An 18,849-nucleotide genomic window follows, 5' to 3' on the forward strand; every position below is an offset into this window, starting at 1 on the left:
ATTGCGAGTGATTTGACTATGCGTCCAATTTGGGAATCTCGAGCTCGTTCAGTAGCCGCTAGGTTGCGGAGGCCGACGGAGGTCCTTCGTTGCTTAGTTGGTTAAAGCACCAGTCTAGCGTACTGTAGGGTCATGGGTTCGAGTCCCATCGAAGGGAAAGTTGTTACCTCCAAAACATTTTCCAAATCAATATCTTCCACATAACGTACATATTCATATATAAGTTTTCACAACACTGTAAAACTGCAAATATAATCAATTTTGAGTACAAATAGTGAAACTATTGAAAACAATCAATTAACTATTGATTTACAATCAAAAACTTTTTTATTCGTTTTCCACTAATTTTGGTTATGCCAAATAACTTTTGTTCTAACATTTTTTTTTAAAGATGATTCCTTCCTATTGAAATCTTTGAAAAAGTCGTGGGCGGAGAAGGGTTAACGTACTTTCATAAAATCGGGTCGATTAAAACAAAAAAAAAATATTTCGACCATTTTTGAAAAACCGACTAATTCTGACTATTTTTTTTCTGCTACAACATATAAAAAAAATATTGAAAAATTCGTTTTTGCGACAAACAATAAAGGAGTGTAAGACGATCATCGGAGAAGCTCGAGTGAAGACACATAAACCAAAACATAGCCAAATGGTTGGTAAAGGAGTTCCACAGTATGCCGAAACCATTCCCCAGCAGGTCAGTCATCAACACCCAGGAGTTCGCCCAGAAGCTGTTGGAATCAGAACACATCGAAAAAAAGGACATAATGGTATCATTCAACGTAGTGGCATTGTTCCCTAGCCTAGCGTTCCAGTGAAAGATGCCCTGAATCTCCTAAAGGATTGGCTGCTAACACAAAGGACGGAAACAACATGGCGAGGAAAGGTGAAGATGTACCTAAATCTGGCACGGTTATGCATGACGGAGAACTACTTCACATTTCGTGGCAACTACTACAAACAGACGAAAGGAGCACCGATGGGAAATCCGCTATCACCGTTTTCTGGAGAACTTCCTACAAGAACAAGGAATACTACCCGAGAAGTGGTGGAGATACGTTGACGACATTTTCATTAATAATTAACAGAAAGGATCTATCCAGGATTTTAGAAGCGATAAACAACGTGCATAAGGACATCAAATTTACCTTCGAGGAGGAAAAAGAAGGTAAACTCAGGCATTGCAATATCATCTGAGCACAGGATATTATCTTTGCTTGTGCAAAGATATTATCCCTAATCGAAGAGCACTCTGGAAAGATATTATCTTTTGAGCGTTCGATGATGATCCGGATAGCCATCGCGGTTCGAGGTTTGTTCGCGTTGCGAAGGTGTTGCTACAACAAAAGCTGTGAAAAAATGTTTCTCTATGACGAACATTGCACTTTGTTTACTGAGCGGATAGATAACTAAGATCAATACCCCATTATTTCATCAGTATCTTTGCTCAAAAGATCGAATGATGGGATGGTTTGCAATGCCTGGGTAAACTACCTTTCCTGGATCTACTGGTCATCAGGGAAGCAAATACAACATTGAGCCTCGAAATCTACAGGAAGCCCACGAACACCATGAGAGTCATCCCATATACATCGAACCATTCGTACCAACATAAAATAGCAGCATTTCATCACATGATCCAAAGGATGCAGACGATACCCCCGAGCGAAGAAGGAAAATCGAAGGAATCACAATACATCTTGCAAACAGCGAAGATCAACGGATACCAGGAGAGGACTATACGAGCGATCATCAACAAGAAGGAAAGGACCCTACGACGAAATGGACACCGATCGATAAGCCGCTAAAAAGAGTTTCGATCTAATATGATGAACACATTACCAACCAGCTATGCCCTCGACTAAGGAAAATCGGCATCGATGTAGTATTCTCCAGTAGAAGCAACCAACTCAAGTCTCTATTGGGTTCAACGAAGGATAAAGTAGAAATGTTAAATAAGGCAGGCGTTTATAAAATAAGTTGTTCCCAATGTGAACAAATCTATGTAGGCCAAACAAAAAGATCATTAGATATAAGGTTCAAGGAACATATGGCGGAAGTGAGTAAGGCGAAAAGAGAAAACGATAAGGGATTACATTACGAATTTAGATCTAAGGTAGCAGAGCATGTGTATAAGGAAAATCACCCAATTACGGCATCAAATATTAAAATCTTAAGAAATGTCTCTTCCCCATGAAAACTCGATGTAGCTGAGAGTTTGGAAATCTACCGACAGGTACAAACATCAGGGAAACGGCAGCTCTTGACTCTTTAAGTAATTAACTGTATAATAAGGTAATTAACTGTATAGGTGAATAAAGTAGGCAAATAAGATTAGATTAGGTACCTAGCGTAGTATAAATAGTGTAAGTTGCTATTGTTTTCTTCAAGTCGAGTCAAGTACGAGACACTGAAGACGACCACACAGTTGTGGTCGAAATACATATCTGCATAGATATCGAAATAATTGGTGGAATTAAATGGAGGTTTCTTAACTCGTCTTAGACAGTTGAAAATTGATTTTTAAGTCTTATTTTCAATGTTCGAACAATTTTTTGTATATTTTTTTTTCTCATAAGTCCATTCATTACCTAAAGCTTTGCTGAAGACATAAAAAAAGGATCGGTCAAGCCGTTTTCAAGTGAATTTTTTTGGAAGTGACTCGACTAGTGTCAAAATGGCAAACCAATGATGTAAATTATGTTTTTTGATCACAAAGAATATATATGCAAAATTTCAAAGAAAACAAAAATACAAAAATAAATCGACCTTCGATTTCACAGAGAATTGCTCATAAGATTATGAGTTATTCATATAGGCTAGATGTACCAGTTGTGGCTATAGCACCAGTTGTCGCACTAGTGCTTTATATGCCAAATGACCAATCAAATCACCGCAAACCAAGTTCATATCGATAAAGCATATTCATATGATACGATAAAACCTTTGATCTCCTCCAAAACAAGCAGAGCATAATTGTAAAAATTGATTTTGCTTAATTTTTGACGTCCTTAGCACCAGTTGTCTCACTAGTGGTCCCTATTTGGCCAGTCCCATAAGAAAACAATGGGATTTGCCAAATAAGGAACCAAAATTAAGAATAGTGCCACAACTGGTGCATGCGTTCCTATTATGGATTAATCAATTTTGATGATTATAACAATTTTATTGTGGTTTTCACAGCTGTTCTAAGGAGCAGGAAGTAAAACCTTTCGCTTGATATATAAAGTCCACCCACATGCCTTTTACTTATTTTTTAAAAAAATAGTTGTTCTTATGTATGGCGACAATTGGTACACCCACCCTAGATCCATGTTGAAAAGTTGAGACATTGAGGGTTCGCCTTATGGCCGATGCCCACGTAGCGTTTTTTTTCAAGCTGCGTGCACGCCGCGTTCATGCAAGGTATCCAGCATCAAATGTAGTATACGTGTGCACGTGCGTAGCTAAAAAAACCACCCCACTGGCGTCCTATACTATCACAAGGGGTTTGACAATATCCACCATGTCCACGGACGGTAGCTCATACGCGAGGAGAAGTGGATGAACGCTGTCATCAGAGGAAAAGTAGAATCACTGAAATTTAACACGGCAAGGTATAGCCAATGGAATTGAAAATAATTTTAAAAATTACAAACAGAGATTTTTTTGAAAATGATTTATTAGGCGGGATTAGAAATTCAATTAAGATTAAAAGTAGTACTATCTCCGGAATCATTTCAAGAAAAAACTTCATTGTCATTAGCAATCAAATTAATATATGTATAATGTAGATAATAAAAATTCTAACCTCATGCTATAAATTATTTAAATAAATTTTATTTTGAAATTTTGAAAATTATTTTGAAAGTTGCATTCCATACCTCGCTGTGAAATTCTTTTCATGATTCTACTTTTTCTTTTGATGACAGAATTCATTCTTCTCTTAGCGTATTACCGTCCGTTGTTATTGTACGAAAATAAACATTATTTGTTTTGTTTACTATTTGTTTTGGTTAAATCTGAAAATTGTTTTCAAAATAATTTGCAAGATTTACATCTTTGACCATGGGAATTATGTTATTTGATGATAGAATATAATAAACTTACGAATTGGAGGGAATCTACTGGTGAAATCAAACGCTACTCGAAATCATATTTCGTAACTTGTTCTCCCGCTCCGAATCAAACAAAAGATATTATTATTGTTTATACTGTGATCAGCATCACAGTTGAAATGGTCCGGGGATGCAAATCGAATAACATTCATTAGTGAAAATGAAATGAAATAAATGGTGTGCTGAAAGATGTTTTAGGATTATATTTACATGCCCATAATAACTGGTATTATTTTTGACACAATTGAAAAAGTGTAGCCAACAATATTTTGGATAAAATCCAGTTGCTTGTAAAGGGACGATTCGGGAGAAGTACTTTTCAAAATGTATGCTGGACATATTCATGAAGATGTTCGCTACGCTGAGAAGCATCTCTTGCCACGGGGCTGAAAAAAACGCATCGAAGAAATTTTATAACGTTCTATTATAGGCATTTTAATTCTCATTTTCTATATCATCCATGTCAAATTTCCATGATTCTACTTTTTCTCGAAACTTTTCCAGGTGGCAGCACTAATGAAGGAACCGCCCCATTGCGTATGTCAACTCGTTCTTCGCGCGCTTTGAACCAACGTGCCAACTTTCTCTGTTTTTGCTCACAATCCTCTTTAGCATGCGACGCAGACACAATTAGGTGCTAGTTCTAAACAGTTCAGCAGGGGAGCCCAACCCGTTCGATGCGCTGAGGGAATAATCGGAACAATCAAAGACGCGACGCACCTTCGACTCGGTCGGGGTGTCGGGATGTGGTTTTCCGAAAGGCGCACGTTTCCGTTCGTACTCCAGTTTGTTTTATGTTTGCTCCGGATGATTATGAATAAAAAACAATTCATCATCAACAATATATTATTATTTAAGTTTTGAAAAGAGACATCATTTTTTTTCGAATAACCAAGATCAATATACATCAGTATAGTTTTCACTTAATTTGAATTATATAGGTAGCTGAGTAATATTTCAGTTTCTAAATGGGACTCATTGATCGTGACAATCTGGGGTCATTTCAAATGGTTAATGAAATTTGGTTAATGGTTAATGCAATTTCTTTTATGACAACAAAATATATGAGAGTTTTTTAAATGTATGGGCCTTGTGCAACCCGAATGTTGTCAAGGCCTGATCTGAAAAATCTCCTTCCTGGACAATGTCCAACTCTCACCTTAACCTATTGACAAGTTAAATTTGGTCGACTTGCGGGAGTTTGAATACTGAATTTTCACGGGACTGCTTCTGGATGAAAATTTTTTGGAATTGGAAATTGGAATTTCTCACGCTTAGGGTCATAGGGGTGTAACTGCATTGATCGATTCCTCTTCTTAGATGTTTTCTATTTATCAATGAGCGAATTTCAGATTAACACTGGGATTTATTCGCTAAAAAAACTTACGCGGATACATTCGTTCAAAAAATACTAAATTTTGAAATGACTATATCTCAGTGGCTTTCAACCGATTTTCTCAGTTTTTTTCACCAACCTCTTAGCCATCTCTTCTAGTTTCTGGACATTGCAAAATATTGTATCTAGGGGTGTCCAAATTTTCAATAGAGCTGTGGGAGTAAAGCAACGGATTAAGAAAAATGCGGTTTTGGAGATATACTTATATTTCATTACCAAAAATGATATCTATTCATATAATGATGATGAAAATGATAGAATAACACATAAAAGACATCACCTGGAACATAAGAACGCATTTTGAGCATCCCTACTATGCATACGACGATAATTCGGTGCCTTTAGGAACCTCTTTATACTACAGGATGTATGAAGCTTGTGAAAATGTTTTCAAGCATATTGTCTACTGTGAACTTGTTAAAATAAATGTAAACTATATACACTGGCCGGCATAATAAAGTGCCCACTTGCCGTTTTTCATACAAAATGGTCAACTTTGGAGCTCTAGATCTCGGGTTCCCGTGAACCGATTTGGCTGAAAATTTTACCAGAGCTCAGATATAACTTGAATTTTAACATATCTAAGTTTCGACCATATTGATTCACAGGTTAAAAAATTATTGCGGTATTACCAAAGTGAATTTTTTGGCAAAAATTTATTTTTTAAATATCTTGAATTCTATAGGTTGTAGACTGATGACATATTCAGCAAAAACGCGTATTTTGCCAATACGAAAAAGTTTGCTATATATACCTGTACACTTAGAGATGTAGTTTTCGAGGTATTTGAAAAACAATTTTTTGCCAAAAAATTCACGTTGGTATTACCGCAATAATTTTTAACCCTGTGAGTCAATATGCTCGAAACATAGATATGTTAAAATTCAAGTTATATCTGAGCTCTGGTAAAATTTTCAGCCAAATCGGTTCACGGGAACCCAAGATCTAGAGCTCCAAAGTTGACCATTTTGTATGAAAAACGGCAAGTGGGCACTTTATTATGCCGGCCAGTGTACGTAACATGTGTGATAATAAATTATGATGTTCTAGGATCTCCGAACTGTACTGGAATTCGAATCAAATGGTCTACCGAATCAACCAAGGCTTCCAATTATGTCCTCCGAGTATTTATCTTTCACTTGCGTCCTCAAATCCAGGCATTTGAAATGTTGTAAGATCTCCAAATTGGGGTTTGAGTGAGTGAGGTGGTCTTTCGAATCAACCAAGGCTTCCATGATGTCCCCTGCCGCGGTATCAACCCAATTATGTCCCTCCCTTATTTATTTTTCACTTGCGTCTCAAATCCAGGCATTTGAGATGTTCTAAGATCTCCGAATTGTCCTGGATTTTGAGTAAAATGGTCTATCGAATCAACCAAGGCTTCCATGATGTCCTCAGTCGCAGTATAAACCCTATCATGTCCTCCGAATAATTTTCTTCCACCTGCGTCTCAAATCCAGGCATAGGAGATGTTGTAAGATCTTCTAATGGTCCTGGAGTATGAGCTGGGGGCATTATGGAAGCCTTGGTTGATTCAGTAGACCGTTTGTTTCAAATTCCAGTATATTTCGGAGATCCTAGAACATCATAATTCATTATCACCCATGTTTCGTATATACTTTACTTTTATTTTAACAAGTTCACAGTAGACAACATGCTTGAAAACATTTTCTGAAGCTTCATACATCCTGTAGTATAAAGAGGTTCCTAAAGGCATCGAATTATCATCGTATGCATAGTAGGGATGCTCAAAATGTTTTCTGATGTTCCAGGTGGTCTTTTATGTGTTATTCTATCATTTCCATCATCACATTATGAATAGATGGGCTGCGAAATGGTGAGTTGACATCCGGGAAGGGGCGCCTAACATAGCTCTGGTCCTCACAAGTTCCAATACTCACTCTTCCACGGGTCTTCCGATGACAATTGACCGCCAGCTAAGGGTTGCGTACTTAGCTGGTAGTGCAGCCTGGGCACTGTTGTCCTTCTGACATCAGCTAGAGTGAGAGGGTGCGTACTGTGGGGTCTGCCTAGGATGTGGTGGGGTTCGACAGTGGGCTCTGTTGAACTTCTATGAAAAGCTGCATGTGTCCCCAAGCAGGCCCTATCAAAGCGATCGTGTGCCGCTCAAAGCGCACTAGCCTAGTCCTGGTGTTGGGTGGGACTTTAAACAAATTTGACCCGACTGATCGAGCGTCTGTCCACCAAGGAGGTGCGGCTCCAACAGCGTCTGTTCTGGCATCCAGCGGCTGAGTATGAAATGCTATTCCCAAGCTATACCTAAGATGGCAGCCCCATCCCGGTGGATAGGGAACCTTGGGCCAACAACCTACTGTTCCCGAAACATCAATTTGTTCGAGAATCCGATAATGAAAGAATACGGACTGATTTTACGGCGACGACTCTTAGCGCGAAACAACGGACACGAATAGGAACATGGAACGTTTTAACCCTAGCCCAGCAGGGTAAATTGGCACAACTTGCCAATGAGGCACGCCGCATGAAGCTTGAGATCCTGGGACTGAGTGAAGTCCGTTGGCCAAACTTTGGAGAACACAGAACGCCGTCGGGACAAGTTCTGCTATACTCTGGTTTACGAGGTGAACACGCTCCCCGGCATCGCGGAGTTGGCTTCCTACTAAGCGCTCAGGCACACTCTGCGCTTATGAAGTGGGAACCTATAAGTGAAAGGATAATCATTACCAGATTAAGAACACGGGTCCGAAACCTTACTATAATCCAATTTTATGCGCCAACCGATGCTACCGATCTGCAAGACAAAGAGAACTTCTACAGTAAACTCAATGCCGTCGTAGATAGAATTCCGAAGGGTGATATCAAGATCTGTTTGGGCGACTTCAATGCGAAGATCGGATCCGACAACTCGAACCATGAGCGCATTATGGGACGCCATGGTCTCGGAGAAATGAGCAAAAACGGAGAGCTGTTCGCAGAATTTTGTGGTAATAACGACATGGTGATCGGGGGATCGCTCTTCCCTCATCGACCGGTTCACAAGGTCACGTGGGTCTCCCGTGACGGCTTTACAGAAAATCAAATTGACCACATCTTCATCAGCCGAAAATGGAAACGGAGCCTTCTTGATGTACGGAATAAACGTAGTGCCGATATCGCGTCTGATCATCACCTCCTCATCGGCGAAATACGCCTGCGCATTGCGCGGATTCGTCGGCAGGAGGAAAGAGTTGGACGACGATTCAACACACGCCGACTGGAAGATGCCACGGTGAAACGGTCCTTCGTTGAAGGACTGGAGACGCGTGCTGCAGATATTCCGGAAGGTGGCAGCGTGGAAGACCAATGGACCGCCATCAAGAATGCCTTCATCGCCACCAGCGAGAACAATCTGGGCGAACTACGCACCCAGAGAAAACAATGGATCACCGATGAGACCTGAAGGAAGATAGAGGAGCGAAGAGGAGCCAAAGCCGCGATAGAGCGATCGAAAACCAGAGGAGCCAAAGTCTGACACGGCTCTTGAGAAGGAAGTAAAACGCTCATGTCGACGGGACAAGCGAGCGTGGGCAGACTCTCTGGCCGACGAAGGAGAGAGAGCCGCCGCAACCGGGGACATTCGCCTCCTCTACGATATCTCACGACGCTTAAGCGGGGCGAAGATGATTGCAACGATGCCTGTGAAAGACGCGAATGATCAGTTATTGACCGACCTAACTGACCAGCTGAAACGCTGGTTCCAGCACTTCGAACAACTTTTTCAAGTGCCAACCAGGCCATCACCACCTCGGCATGATCTGCCTAGGATCCGACGTATAACACGTGTCAATACCGAAGCTTCATCACTGCTAGAGATTCAAACAGCCATCCAAAGCATGAAATCGAATAAAGCCCCAGGGGTCGACCGCATATCAGCCGAGATGCTCAAAGCTGACCCCATGACATCCGCTCAACTACTGCATCGTTTATTTCGTAATATCTGGGACACCGCAACTTTCCCGGTCGACTGGATGCAAGGTATCTTAGTGAAGGTGCCCAAAAAGGGTGACCTGACTGTATGCGATAACTGGCGAGGCATTATGTTGCTGTGTACCGTTCTCAAAGTTCTGTGCAAAATTATCCTAGCCCGGATTCAGGAGAAGATCGATGCGACTCTCCGACGGCAGCAAGCCGGATTCCGTGCCGGAAGATCCTGTGTGGACCATATTGTCACGCTCCGCATCATTTTGGAGCAGGTCAACGAATTCCAAGAGTCCCTTTACTTGGTATTCATTGACTACGAAAAAGCTTTCGACCGTCTCAATCACGAGAATATGTGGGGCGCCCTGAGACGCAAGGGGGTTCCTGAGAAAATCATCGGCCTCATCGAAGCACAGTACGAGGCCTTTTCGTGTAGAGTGCTGCACAATGGGGTCCTGTCCGACCCTATCCGGGTCGTAGCTGGTGTGAGGCAAGGATGTATTCTATCACCGTTACTGTTCCTCATCGTAATCGGTGAGATTCTGGTAGAAGCGATTGACCGTGAACCAAACCGCGGGCTGTTATGGCAGCCTATAACCATGGAGCACCTAAACGACTTCGAATTGGCGGATGACGTTGAACTACTCGCGCAACGGCGCTCTGATATGCAGAGTAAGCTCAACGACCTTGACAATCGCTCCTCCTCGGCAGGTTTAGTCATCAACGTCAACAAAACCAAATCGTTGGATGTAAACACGGTGACTCCTTCCAGTGTCACAGTAGCCGAGCAACCAGTGGAGAATGTTGAAAGCTTCCAATATCTTGGTAGCCAAATGGCGTCAGACGGCGGTACCAAGATCGACATAGGCGCACGGATCAAGAAAGCAAGGGCTGCCTTTGCGGGTTTAAGAAATATCTGGAAAAACAGGCAGATAAGTGAACGCATCAAAATACGAATTTTCAACTCTAACGTGAAATCTGTGCTGTTATACGCTAGCGAAACATGGTGTGTATCAGTGGAGAACACTCAACGGCTGCAGGTGTTTCATTAACAGATGCCTGCGGTATATAATTCGGGCCTGGTGGCCTCACAACTGGATCTCAAACAACGAGCTCCATCGTCGTTGTCACCAGAGGCCGATAACAACAGAAATTCGGGATCGGAAGTGGGGCTGGGTCGGCCACTCTCTACGTAGGGCGGAAACGAAATCTGTAAGCAAGCATTAGACTGGAACCCAGCGGGACATCGCAGCAGAGGCAGACCCAGAGGCTCATGGCGGCGAAGCCTCAATAAAGAAATAAAAGAAGTCGACCAAAATCTAACCTGGCAACAGGTTAAAGCGATAGCCGGGCATCGCTCAGGATGGAGATCTTTCAAGTTGGCCCTTTGCACCACCGGAGGTGTACAGGATCCATAAGTAAGTAAGTAATTATGAATAGATATCATTTTTGGTAATGAAATATAAGTATATCTCCAAAATCGCATTTTTCTAAATCCGTTGGTTTACTCCCACAGCTCTAGTGAAAAATAGATACAATATTTTGCAATGTCCAGAAACTAGAAGAGATGGCTAAGAGGTTGGTAAAAAAATTGAGAGAATCGGTTGAAAAACCACTGAGAAATAGCCATTTGAAGCCTGTTGAATTATTAACGAAAGAAGAAATTGATCAATACAGTTACGCCTCTATGATTCTAAGCGCGAGATTTGGATTTTTTTTCACACTGCTGTGTAAAGCAAGTTGAAATGCATCATCAGAATCGGTGCCCCCCGCAATTGGGGCTTATTAAAAGAAATTTATCATGAATTGTACTGCCTATGATCGCATATTTGTAACAATCGACAAAAGTAGGCATGGGAGAAATGGAAGGATAAAGTTTGTGATATGCATAAGTATGGAAATCTAAGAAATTTTCTAAAAAAATACAGAAATTACTTAAAAAAATTTAATACTTAAATTCTTCGCTAGCAACATCAACATTACATGTTCTTTGAGTACAAATTAATTGCGTAAAATTTCGTTCGAGACACAAGGCATACCGGCGACAACATTTTTAAGTGTTACTGTTATGCGGTCACTTTGCTCAATGTTACAAAACAACTTGGTTTTTTCAAGTTTTCCAGAACATACCTTCTGATTTCATCTGGCCAACTCAAAGAACCAACAATTTGAAGACGATTCATTGGCTTAGCTCAAAATCGAAAAAAATGCAAATGTTACAAATATGCGATCATGGGCAGTGTAGCCCCCTGAATCAGTTCATTATCGTAACAGCTACCGAAAAAAGTCTCTCACGGTATGTACCTATCGAGAGTGTATACAGACATGAGAGTGAGAGATTTTCCCCCTGCTACCGGGGGAAAAGGGAATGGGTAGAAAATGCAGTGCTTGCTACCAGTGTTGGGAAATGTACAGTAAAACACTGTGATTATGCGAATGTTTACATTTTATCCGATCAAATTTCACGCACCGCACAAACCGAAACAGTTTTCCAAAAAAATGTACGCCTCATTGCGACATTGTTTTTACCGATGAGGCAAACTGTTTGTATGTTCCTGCTTGCTGCTGCGTGAGAGTCGAGCCGTCGGTGCATTCAGCAGATTTCTTGTTTCGGTTCGTGCGCAGTGCAAACAGAACAGATTCGAGTTTAATTGCCTGTGGCGCAAAGCCCAGAAAGAATGCTAGCCGTTGGTACTAATTCATTAGTTCTAGTCCCTAAAATGAGCAAGGAGTAGAGAAATAATCATTTACCACCAAAAACGGTTATACGTCGTGAAATGAGTGTACAGAAACATTAATTGTGGGGAGAGAAAATAAAAAAAATCATATGCTGACTGTCGTCTGCTTGGTCGTGGCTGCTGCTACGGCTGCCGTGTTTTTGTTTTTCTTTTACTTCGGGCGGATTTAATGATAAAAAGAAATGTCAACCGTTCCCGTCCCTGCTTGCTACTCGTTACGGGGTACACTCAGAAATAGAAAAAACCTATAATAGTATAAAAATTAATCTTTTTTTATGTTTGCAAAGTTTATTCTAGGCTTAGTTTAAAAAGTAATCTATTCAAAAATATAATATAATCTACCACCGACTAAGGCAACACTATTTTACTAATGCATTGATCGCCTTGTGATATTTATTGAAAGAGATTGAAAGCACATTTTTTCCATCTACTGCAAACAATTGTTCATGTTCCTTCATCATAAGTGGCGTTGGCTGGACCCGTATCTGTTCCCACATTATCAACTGCCACCGAATCAACGATAGCCCACCATCTTTTGATATGTTTGATATACGATGTTTTAGAAGACGCAAAATAAAGGTAAGCTCAAAAATGGTTTTCGACGAAATTATCGCTTATAGTGCTTATTTTTAGAAAACGACGCTTCCGGCACGTTGTTCGTTCCAATACGTGTCCGGCGACTCCATAAGAACTAACTATGAAAAAGTTACGCTGAGTCACCAACGGAAAGCCAGGGAACATCTTACGCCAACCAGAAATGATCGTGGAGCCATCGGGTGCGATGCCAGCAGTCAGGAAATGGATCTGCGGCACTTTGACCAGAAAAATATAAATTGATCTTTTGTTGCGTTGCCCACTCGGTTGCTCATATTGCCTCGAAACGTTTTTTGTTTGAATACTTTAAGTATATAGTACATATTTTTTTATACCCCTGAATAATAAAATGTTTGCTGAAATGTTTCAAAGCTGTTTGTTATTTTTGTAAACAGTAAAAAGTTCAAAACAAAAATAAAATTAGGCCGGCAAATACTATTTTTAATATACTCGCTTTATACTATTGTCTTATAAATGAAAGTTATACTAACCAAGTATAGCCTGCACTTAAACGAAGACGGGGTCAACCAGGTGAATAGCGATTTAGAATGACTTTGAATCTATTTAGTATAGATTTTTCTCAGAGTGTAGGAGCAAAAAATTGTTCGTTGATGATAGTGGGTAGAATTAGCTTGACTAGTAAATAATTGTGAATTTCTAGCGTTTGAAAAATTTTAATTCGGCGAATAAGGGATTCGATTAACGTTATCCGTCATCAATTTTGCATGGGAATTTAAAACTTTTTCGCGTTAAGCATATTCATAAATCAAGCTCTATCTGGAATAAGGGCGAATGTCGCAAGAGAGGATTCTCTTCGCCGACTTCCCCTCTTTTAAATTAAAGTGACAAGCAGATGACTTCGGTGCAGTTTTTCCCCTCAGAATGAAAGAAAACAATGAAAACTTGCATTCTGAGGTGATAAACCGCGAAGAAATCCACTGCTTGTCACTTTTATTTAAAAGAGGGGAAGTCGACGAAGAGAATCCTCTCTTGCGACATTCGCCCTTTTACTAGATAGAGCTTGAAATATTCAGAAATTGGACTTTCAGAAATTGGACTTTGATTGCCCTCACATTTGGCAAATTTGAACTTATTTAAATCTTCTCTCACAGGACATGCGTCCTTGGTGTGAGAAGGGCTTTCAAAAAATCCGTGGCAATATTTGGTTCATGAGTGGGATTTTAGAAATTTATCATTGAATTTCATAAAGTGCTATTAACGTATAGACAATAAAATCAACCTCTCATTAAGAAAGAAGAAATAGGGGGTTTCTTAGTACTTAGTTTTCAGAAAAGATATTTCTAATAGGTACATGCCAACCACCGAAGGTTTCTATATTGCCGCCAAATGCATGTGTTCAATGTTTGCTGGGATTTCTATGTACATGGGACAATTATGCGCATAATTGTCCTATGATTGAGTTACGCTAGAAGCTAGTGATGAACTTATTTCAATTATAAAAAAAATCACTTTCAACACTAATTGAAAAAAGCCGGAGAAGCAAATACGGTTTGCTGTCCAAAACATATATTAAATTTTTTCCTACATGTGGATCCATCAGTAACAAGAGTGTTCAGACTTACAAATCGTTGTTCTTTGTTTTTGGCTGTCTTGCAGAATAACCGGAACTCATCTTCTATTTTCTTTGTATCCTTTTTAACTGAATCATCTAGGCTAGCAGCAAATTTTTCGACAGTCTTGACGCAAACTGAAAATAGGAAGTCTCGAATTGGCGAGTGCTTTGGAGTTTAGAAACGGTCGACTTACCTTCACAGTCCGCTTCCTTCAAACCATGTGAAATCGGGAGGAAATTGAGGATAGATATAAATAAAAGTATTACCTCGATCCGCAGCATTTTTACATAAATCATTAGGTAGTACTATTTTATTTAAAACGAGGCACCCGAACTTTACAATCCTGATCAAAAATGAAACAATCCACTCTTCTTCACTTTTGCATGACGTGTTGAAAAGCCGCTGATGAACAACGATGGTGTGTGTTGACCTCGATCTGTGAGTGACGTGTAAATCAAGCATAATTTTTCATAAAGTCGTATGTAACAAAAGTAAACAAAACGAGGTTTTTAATACTACAGGACAATCACACGCGACTTTATAGGTATAATACGCATCGATTTTACTGATTTTAGATCTTAAAATTCTTTAATTCAATCTTTTTACGAATCGACGTAAGTTAAATCTATGGATTTTTGCCAATAAATATGTGTGGATTTTTAGTAGTGTAGCATTTGCTATACGGAAACGAGTGACGAAACTAAAATAAAAGCGCTGCGTGGGTGATTAAAATGCTCGCGACCGATAATGATGCTCTTATAAATACTATAAGGACACTGGGACACACCTGTGTACCATATAGTACAAGAGGACAAAAAAATTATTCCAAGACTATCTTTGATAAAGACAATAATTGGTATGGTACTCATTTCAAGATTCTTGTACCATGGTACTTACGAGGGTACTTATACTATAGAGGCCTGAATAAGAGAAATGCGGATAGAAAATATGACTCTGCCAGCACTGCATTCATTCTTCTTGTATGTATGTATGTATGTAGTTAGCCACCATCCTGGCTGGAGTCTTGCTCTGCATGCGGTTCCACTTGACCTGGGTACTGCGGATAGAGCCGCTTTTCTGCGCTCAAGCGAGCAGAGGGATATTTTGAAATCACTCCCATAAACAAAATTATTTTGCAGTTACTTGGCTGTCAAACATTTCCCGCTCTTCGAATTTCTCTTTCCACGCTGCATGAGAGCGCACAAATGCGCTAGACTCTACATGACTTTACGATTGTTTACATACATTCATGCTCCGATCAGCTGCTGAATCTCGTGAAATTTCGTAACGAATGCTTTTTAGTTGCATTCCCACTAATTTTCCACTCGAAATATAATGTGAGAATATTTGTTACAAAGACCCAACTAACAATTTTGGTGCTAAAAGCTTCAACTTCTAGCCTTTGGCTGTATAATATTTGAATAAAAGCAACCAATGCTGAATAAAAGAAAAGCCTCCGCGAATAATCCCTTAAACTTCAACTCGACTATTACCCAAATATCTATCAGCTAGTCAGTTTGTGCCAAATATATTTCATCTTTTATCGTTTATGCAGCTTTCATATAGTCATAAAACAGCTCTGTCTGAATTAGCAACAAAACTTATCGGTTAAGAGCTCATGTATGTAATTGAGTTGCTTGTTAGTAACTTCCCATATTACGGTGAGTAGCATTCACAATGAAAACGTTTTCGCTGTTGTTATAGCACTAACAATATAGCGTAATGGCGCTATAAATGAACTAACGAAGCTTTTAGGCAACTTCTGTACCTTTGAAGATTACACAACGTTTAAGTAAACCTTATACTGCTTCTTTTAATAGCTTATCACACAATGTTTACATTTGATTTTTGTTGCCGGAGCTGTATATGAGCTATCGATTTCTGTAATGCAGCTATAAAGGTTTTCACCTGCTCTTATAGCAACTGACAAAGCGCTGTCATTAATACTAGCAGATAGTGTAAGAAAACAAGCCATTTAGAAGCGATATTGCTGTTGACGGCTACTGTTAAACGATTAGCAGCAGAGTAGCATCTATACAGATCGAGAAAATGTTGCCTAAAAACAATTTCAGCGATTGAAGTTAGCCCACAGAACATGCTGACAGATGTTTGAATAATGGTTGAAATAATGCTGAAATCATAATTTTTAAGCTTATGTGCTGAAAGCAGCATGTAGGCCTCTTTCTAACGTTTATACAGCATGAATCTGAAAATAGCGTTAGTAAAACAACCTATAGGGTATGCGAAGAAGCACGTCCATAATTTTCTTTGCTATTTACATATGTCAAAGTGACGGTGATGACAGAGCAGCGGCCATTGAATCAGGAGATCTGGAGTTCGAATCTAGGTAGCAACAAAATTGATATTTGAGTTTTAACAAAAAAGAAACAATAAATAAACTCCGAAATTTACTCTCCTCTCAAATAATATTTAATCAAATTGAATTCAGTGGCTGTATAAAACTTATTTAACAGATTCAAAAAATCTGAATAAGCGCCATTGAAGCGAATTATATTACTAAATGGTTTAGTAAAGATTGAGAAAAAATTGTGTAACATGCTGTAAAGTAGTTGTGCAGGCATGTCAAAAACAGCTGAATAGATTCGCCAGATTTGCTGGTAAAAGCATTGAATAGAAGTTCTTGATCATATGTATAACACACATATTCAACTTGAAGCCGTATAGACGAGTTGAAATAACATTTACATTGACATTAAATGTTAGTTGGGGAATACAAAACTCAAACAAAGTTTATTTTTATTTTTTCCCAAAATAATAACAATACTTCTCAATATTAGATCAGAAACGAACATAACCACAATCTTCAATGTTTGGCTCCGGCACAATAGAAAATTTTGGCTTCAGTTTGACAACCAAATCGATTCTATCCGCACCACCCAGCACTTGACAGTAAGGTCAAATTTCAATATCATTCTGAATTCAACATACTGCTGTATGAAGGGCCAAAAATGGGGGTGGTGGACCTGTAAGCAGAGACACTTACACGAAACCCACGGGAAAATGAGAATCTCCTTCCAGCAGAATGATCCAACAAATATAATAATGAAATTTGCAATACTCATCAAGCTTTCCACGGGATGGTTTGTTTGAAGAAGGGCGCGTCAACTGGTCAACTGTTGGAGATAAAAGTAATAGACGCGAACGACTAATACTTTCCTTCCTTGACTCCGATTGGCTACCACTTCATTGTCCAGTTGTAATTTCATTGATGCCCTGATGCACCCTCCCAACCCCATTGCATATATTTAATCAAATCAGTAATATTGTAAGGGAAATTCATGCATGTGTAAAGAATAAATGAAATAGAGACCTAGCATTCAATCCTGTAAAGCTGCTGTTCGCCAATACTAATTTAAGAAATATATCAAATATAAACAATATTATAGAATTAGAAAAAAAAAACAATGCTTACCATGAATATAATAAGTCAAGCTCTATCTGGTAAAAGGGCGAATGTCGCAAGAGAGGATTCTCTTCGTCGACTTCCCCTCTTTTAAATAAAAGTGACAAGCAGTGGATTTCATCGCGGTTTATCACCTCAGAATGCAAGTTTTCATTGTTTTCTTTCGTTCTGAGGGGAAAAACCGCAACGAAATCATCTGCTTGTCACTTTAATTTAAAAGAGGGGAAGTCGGCGAAGAGAATTCTCTCTTGCGACATTCGCCCTTATTCCAGATAGAGCTTGAAGTATTATGTCGTGCCTTGTTTGCAAGGCCTGAGCACTGCATTCATTCTTCTTCATCAAAAAACAACACATGAAAAGGAAGAAATGGTTTATGTAGATAAAGTCTCACAATCCGCTATTTAATGTGTCCACATCACTACAGTGAACGTTCGCGTTGGGTTTTTTCTAGTTGGGGCGCTTTTTAGTTGGGGCGAAACCCAATTAAAAAGCAGCTAAACGTCAGAATGTGATGTCAAAAACGCGTTGACGTTTTGTTTCCGTGTTTGGCGGGATCGATATTTTCTGGCGCGTAAAATTTTCCTTTGTTCAAAGCAAAAAGTAAACAACATTGACGCTTGTCAAAACGCCCCAATTAACGAACGGCATTCGCTACACTCAGATAATAATGTAGACTTGAATGACTATTTTTCATGCAAAATCACGGTTCAGCTGGGTTTATGCATAACATTACTAAAATGTAGATAGCTCTGTAAAACTAAATTCAATATAGAAACCCAATGCATAATTTTTAGTTATTTCAAAACTAAACCTGTGCAATTGACAGTGTCACAAAATAACTAGATTTTAGGCATATTGTGAGTCAATTTTAGTAACTTTTTTGCTAATTTCTAATCATTGTTTCAAGCTCGTTTTCAAGGAAAAAACTACTTTTTTATGATGTATGGTTTTTTTTTATTGAAACCATTCTTGTAGTATAAAATGGAACGTAAAACATAAATCGAACCTGTCAAACATTCTTATTCTTATGAGGATGCCGGCCTTATTGATTTCCGTATTTTTTCGCATAAATTATTAACAGAAGCAGCGC

General features: G+C 39.3%; 1 protein-coding gene across 1 annotated transcript in view; it reads right to left on the reverse strand.

Annotated features, from left to right (window-relative positions):
* Nucleotides 1–14,768, reverse strand: part of LOC134225223 (mesencephalic astrocyte-derived neurotrophic factor homolog) — a 32,032-nt gene extending 17,264 nt beyond the window's left edge. Inside the window, exons 1-2 of the mRNA XM_062705104.1 lie at nt 14,529–14,768; nt 14,345–14,469 (exon numbers count right to left, since the gene is read on the reverse strand). Coding sequence (XP_062561088.1) covers nt 14,345–14,469; nt 14,529–14,631 — 228 coding nt within the window. The 5' untranslated portion in view covers nt 14,632–14,768. The remainder of the gene's footprint in view (nt 1–14,344; nt 14,470–14,528) is intronic.
* Between the last annotated feature and the right edge of the window lie 4,081 nt (nt 14,769–18,849).

Source organism: Armigeres subalbatus, chromosome 3 (genome assembly GCF_024139115.2).
Source record: "Armigeres subalbatus isolate Guangzhou_Male chromosome 3, GZ_Asu_2, whole genome shotgun sequence".
Taxonomy (NCBI): domain Eukaryota; kingdom Metazoa; phylum Arthropoda; class Insecta; order Diptera; family Culicidae; genus Armigeres; species Armigeres subalbatus.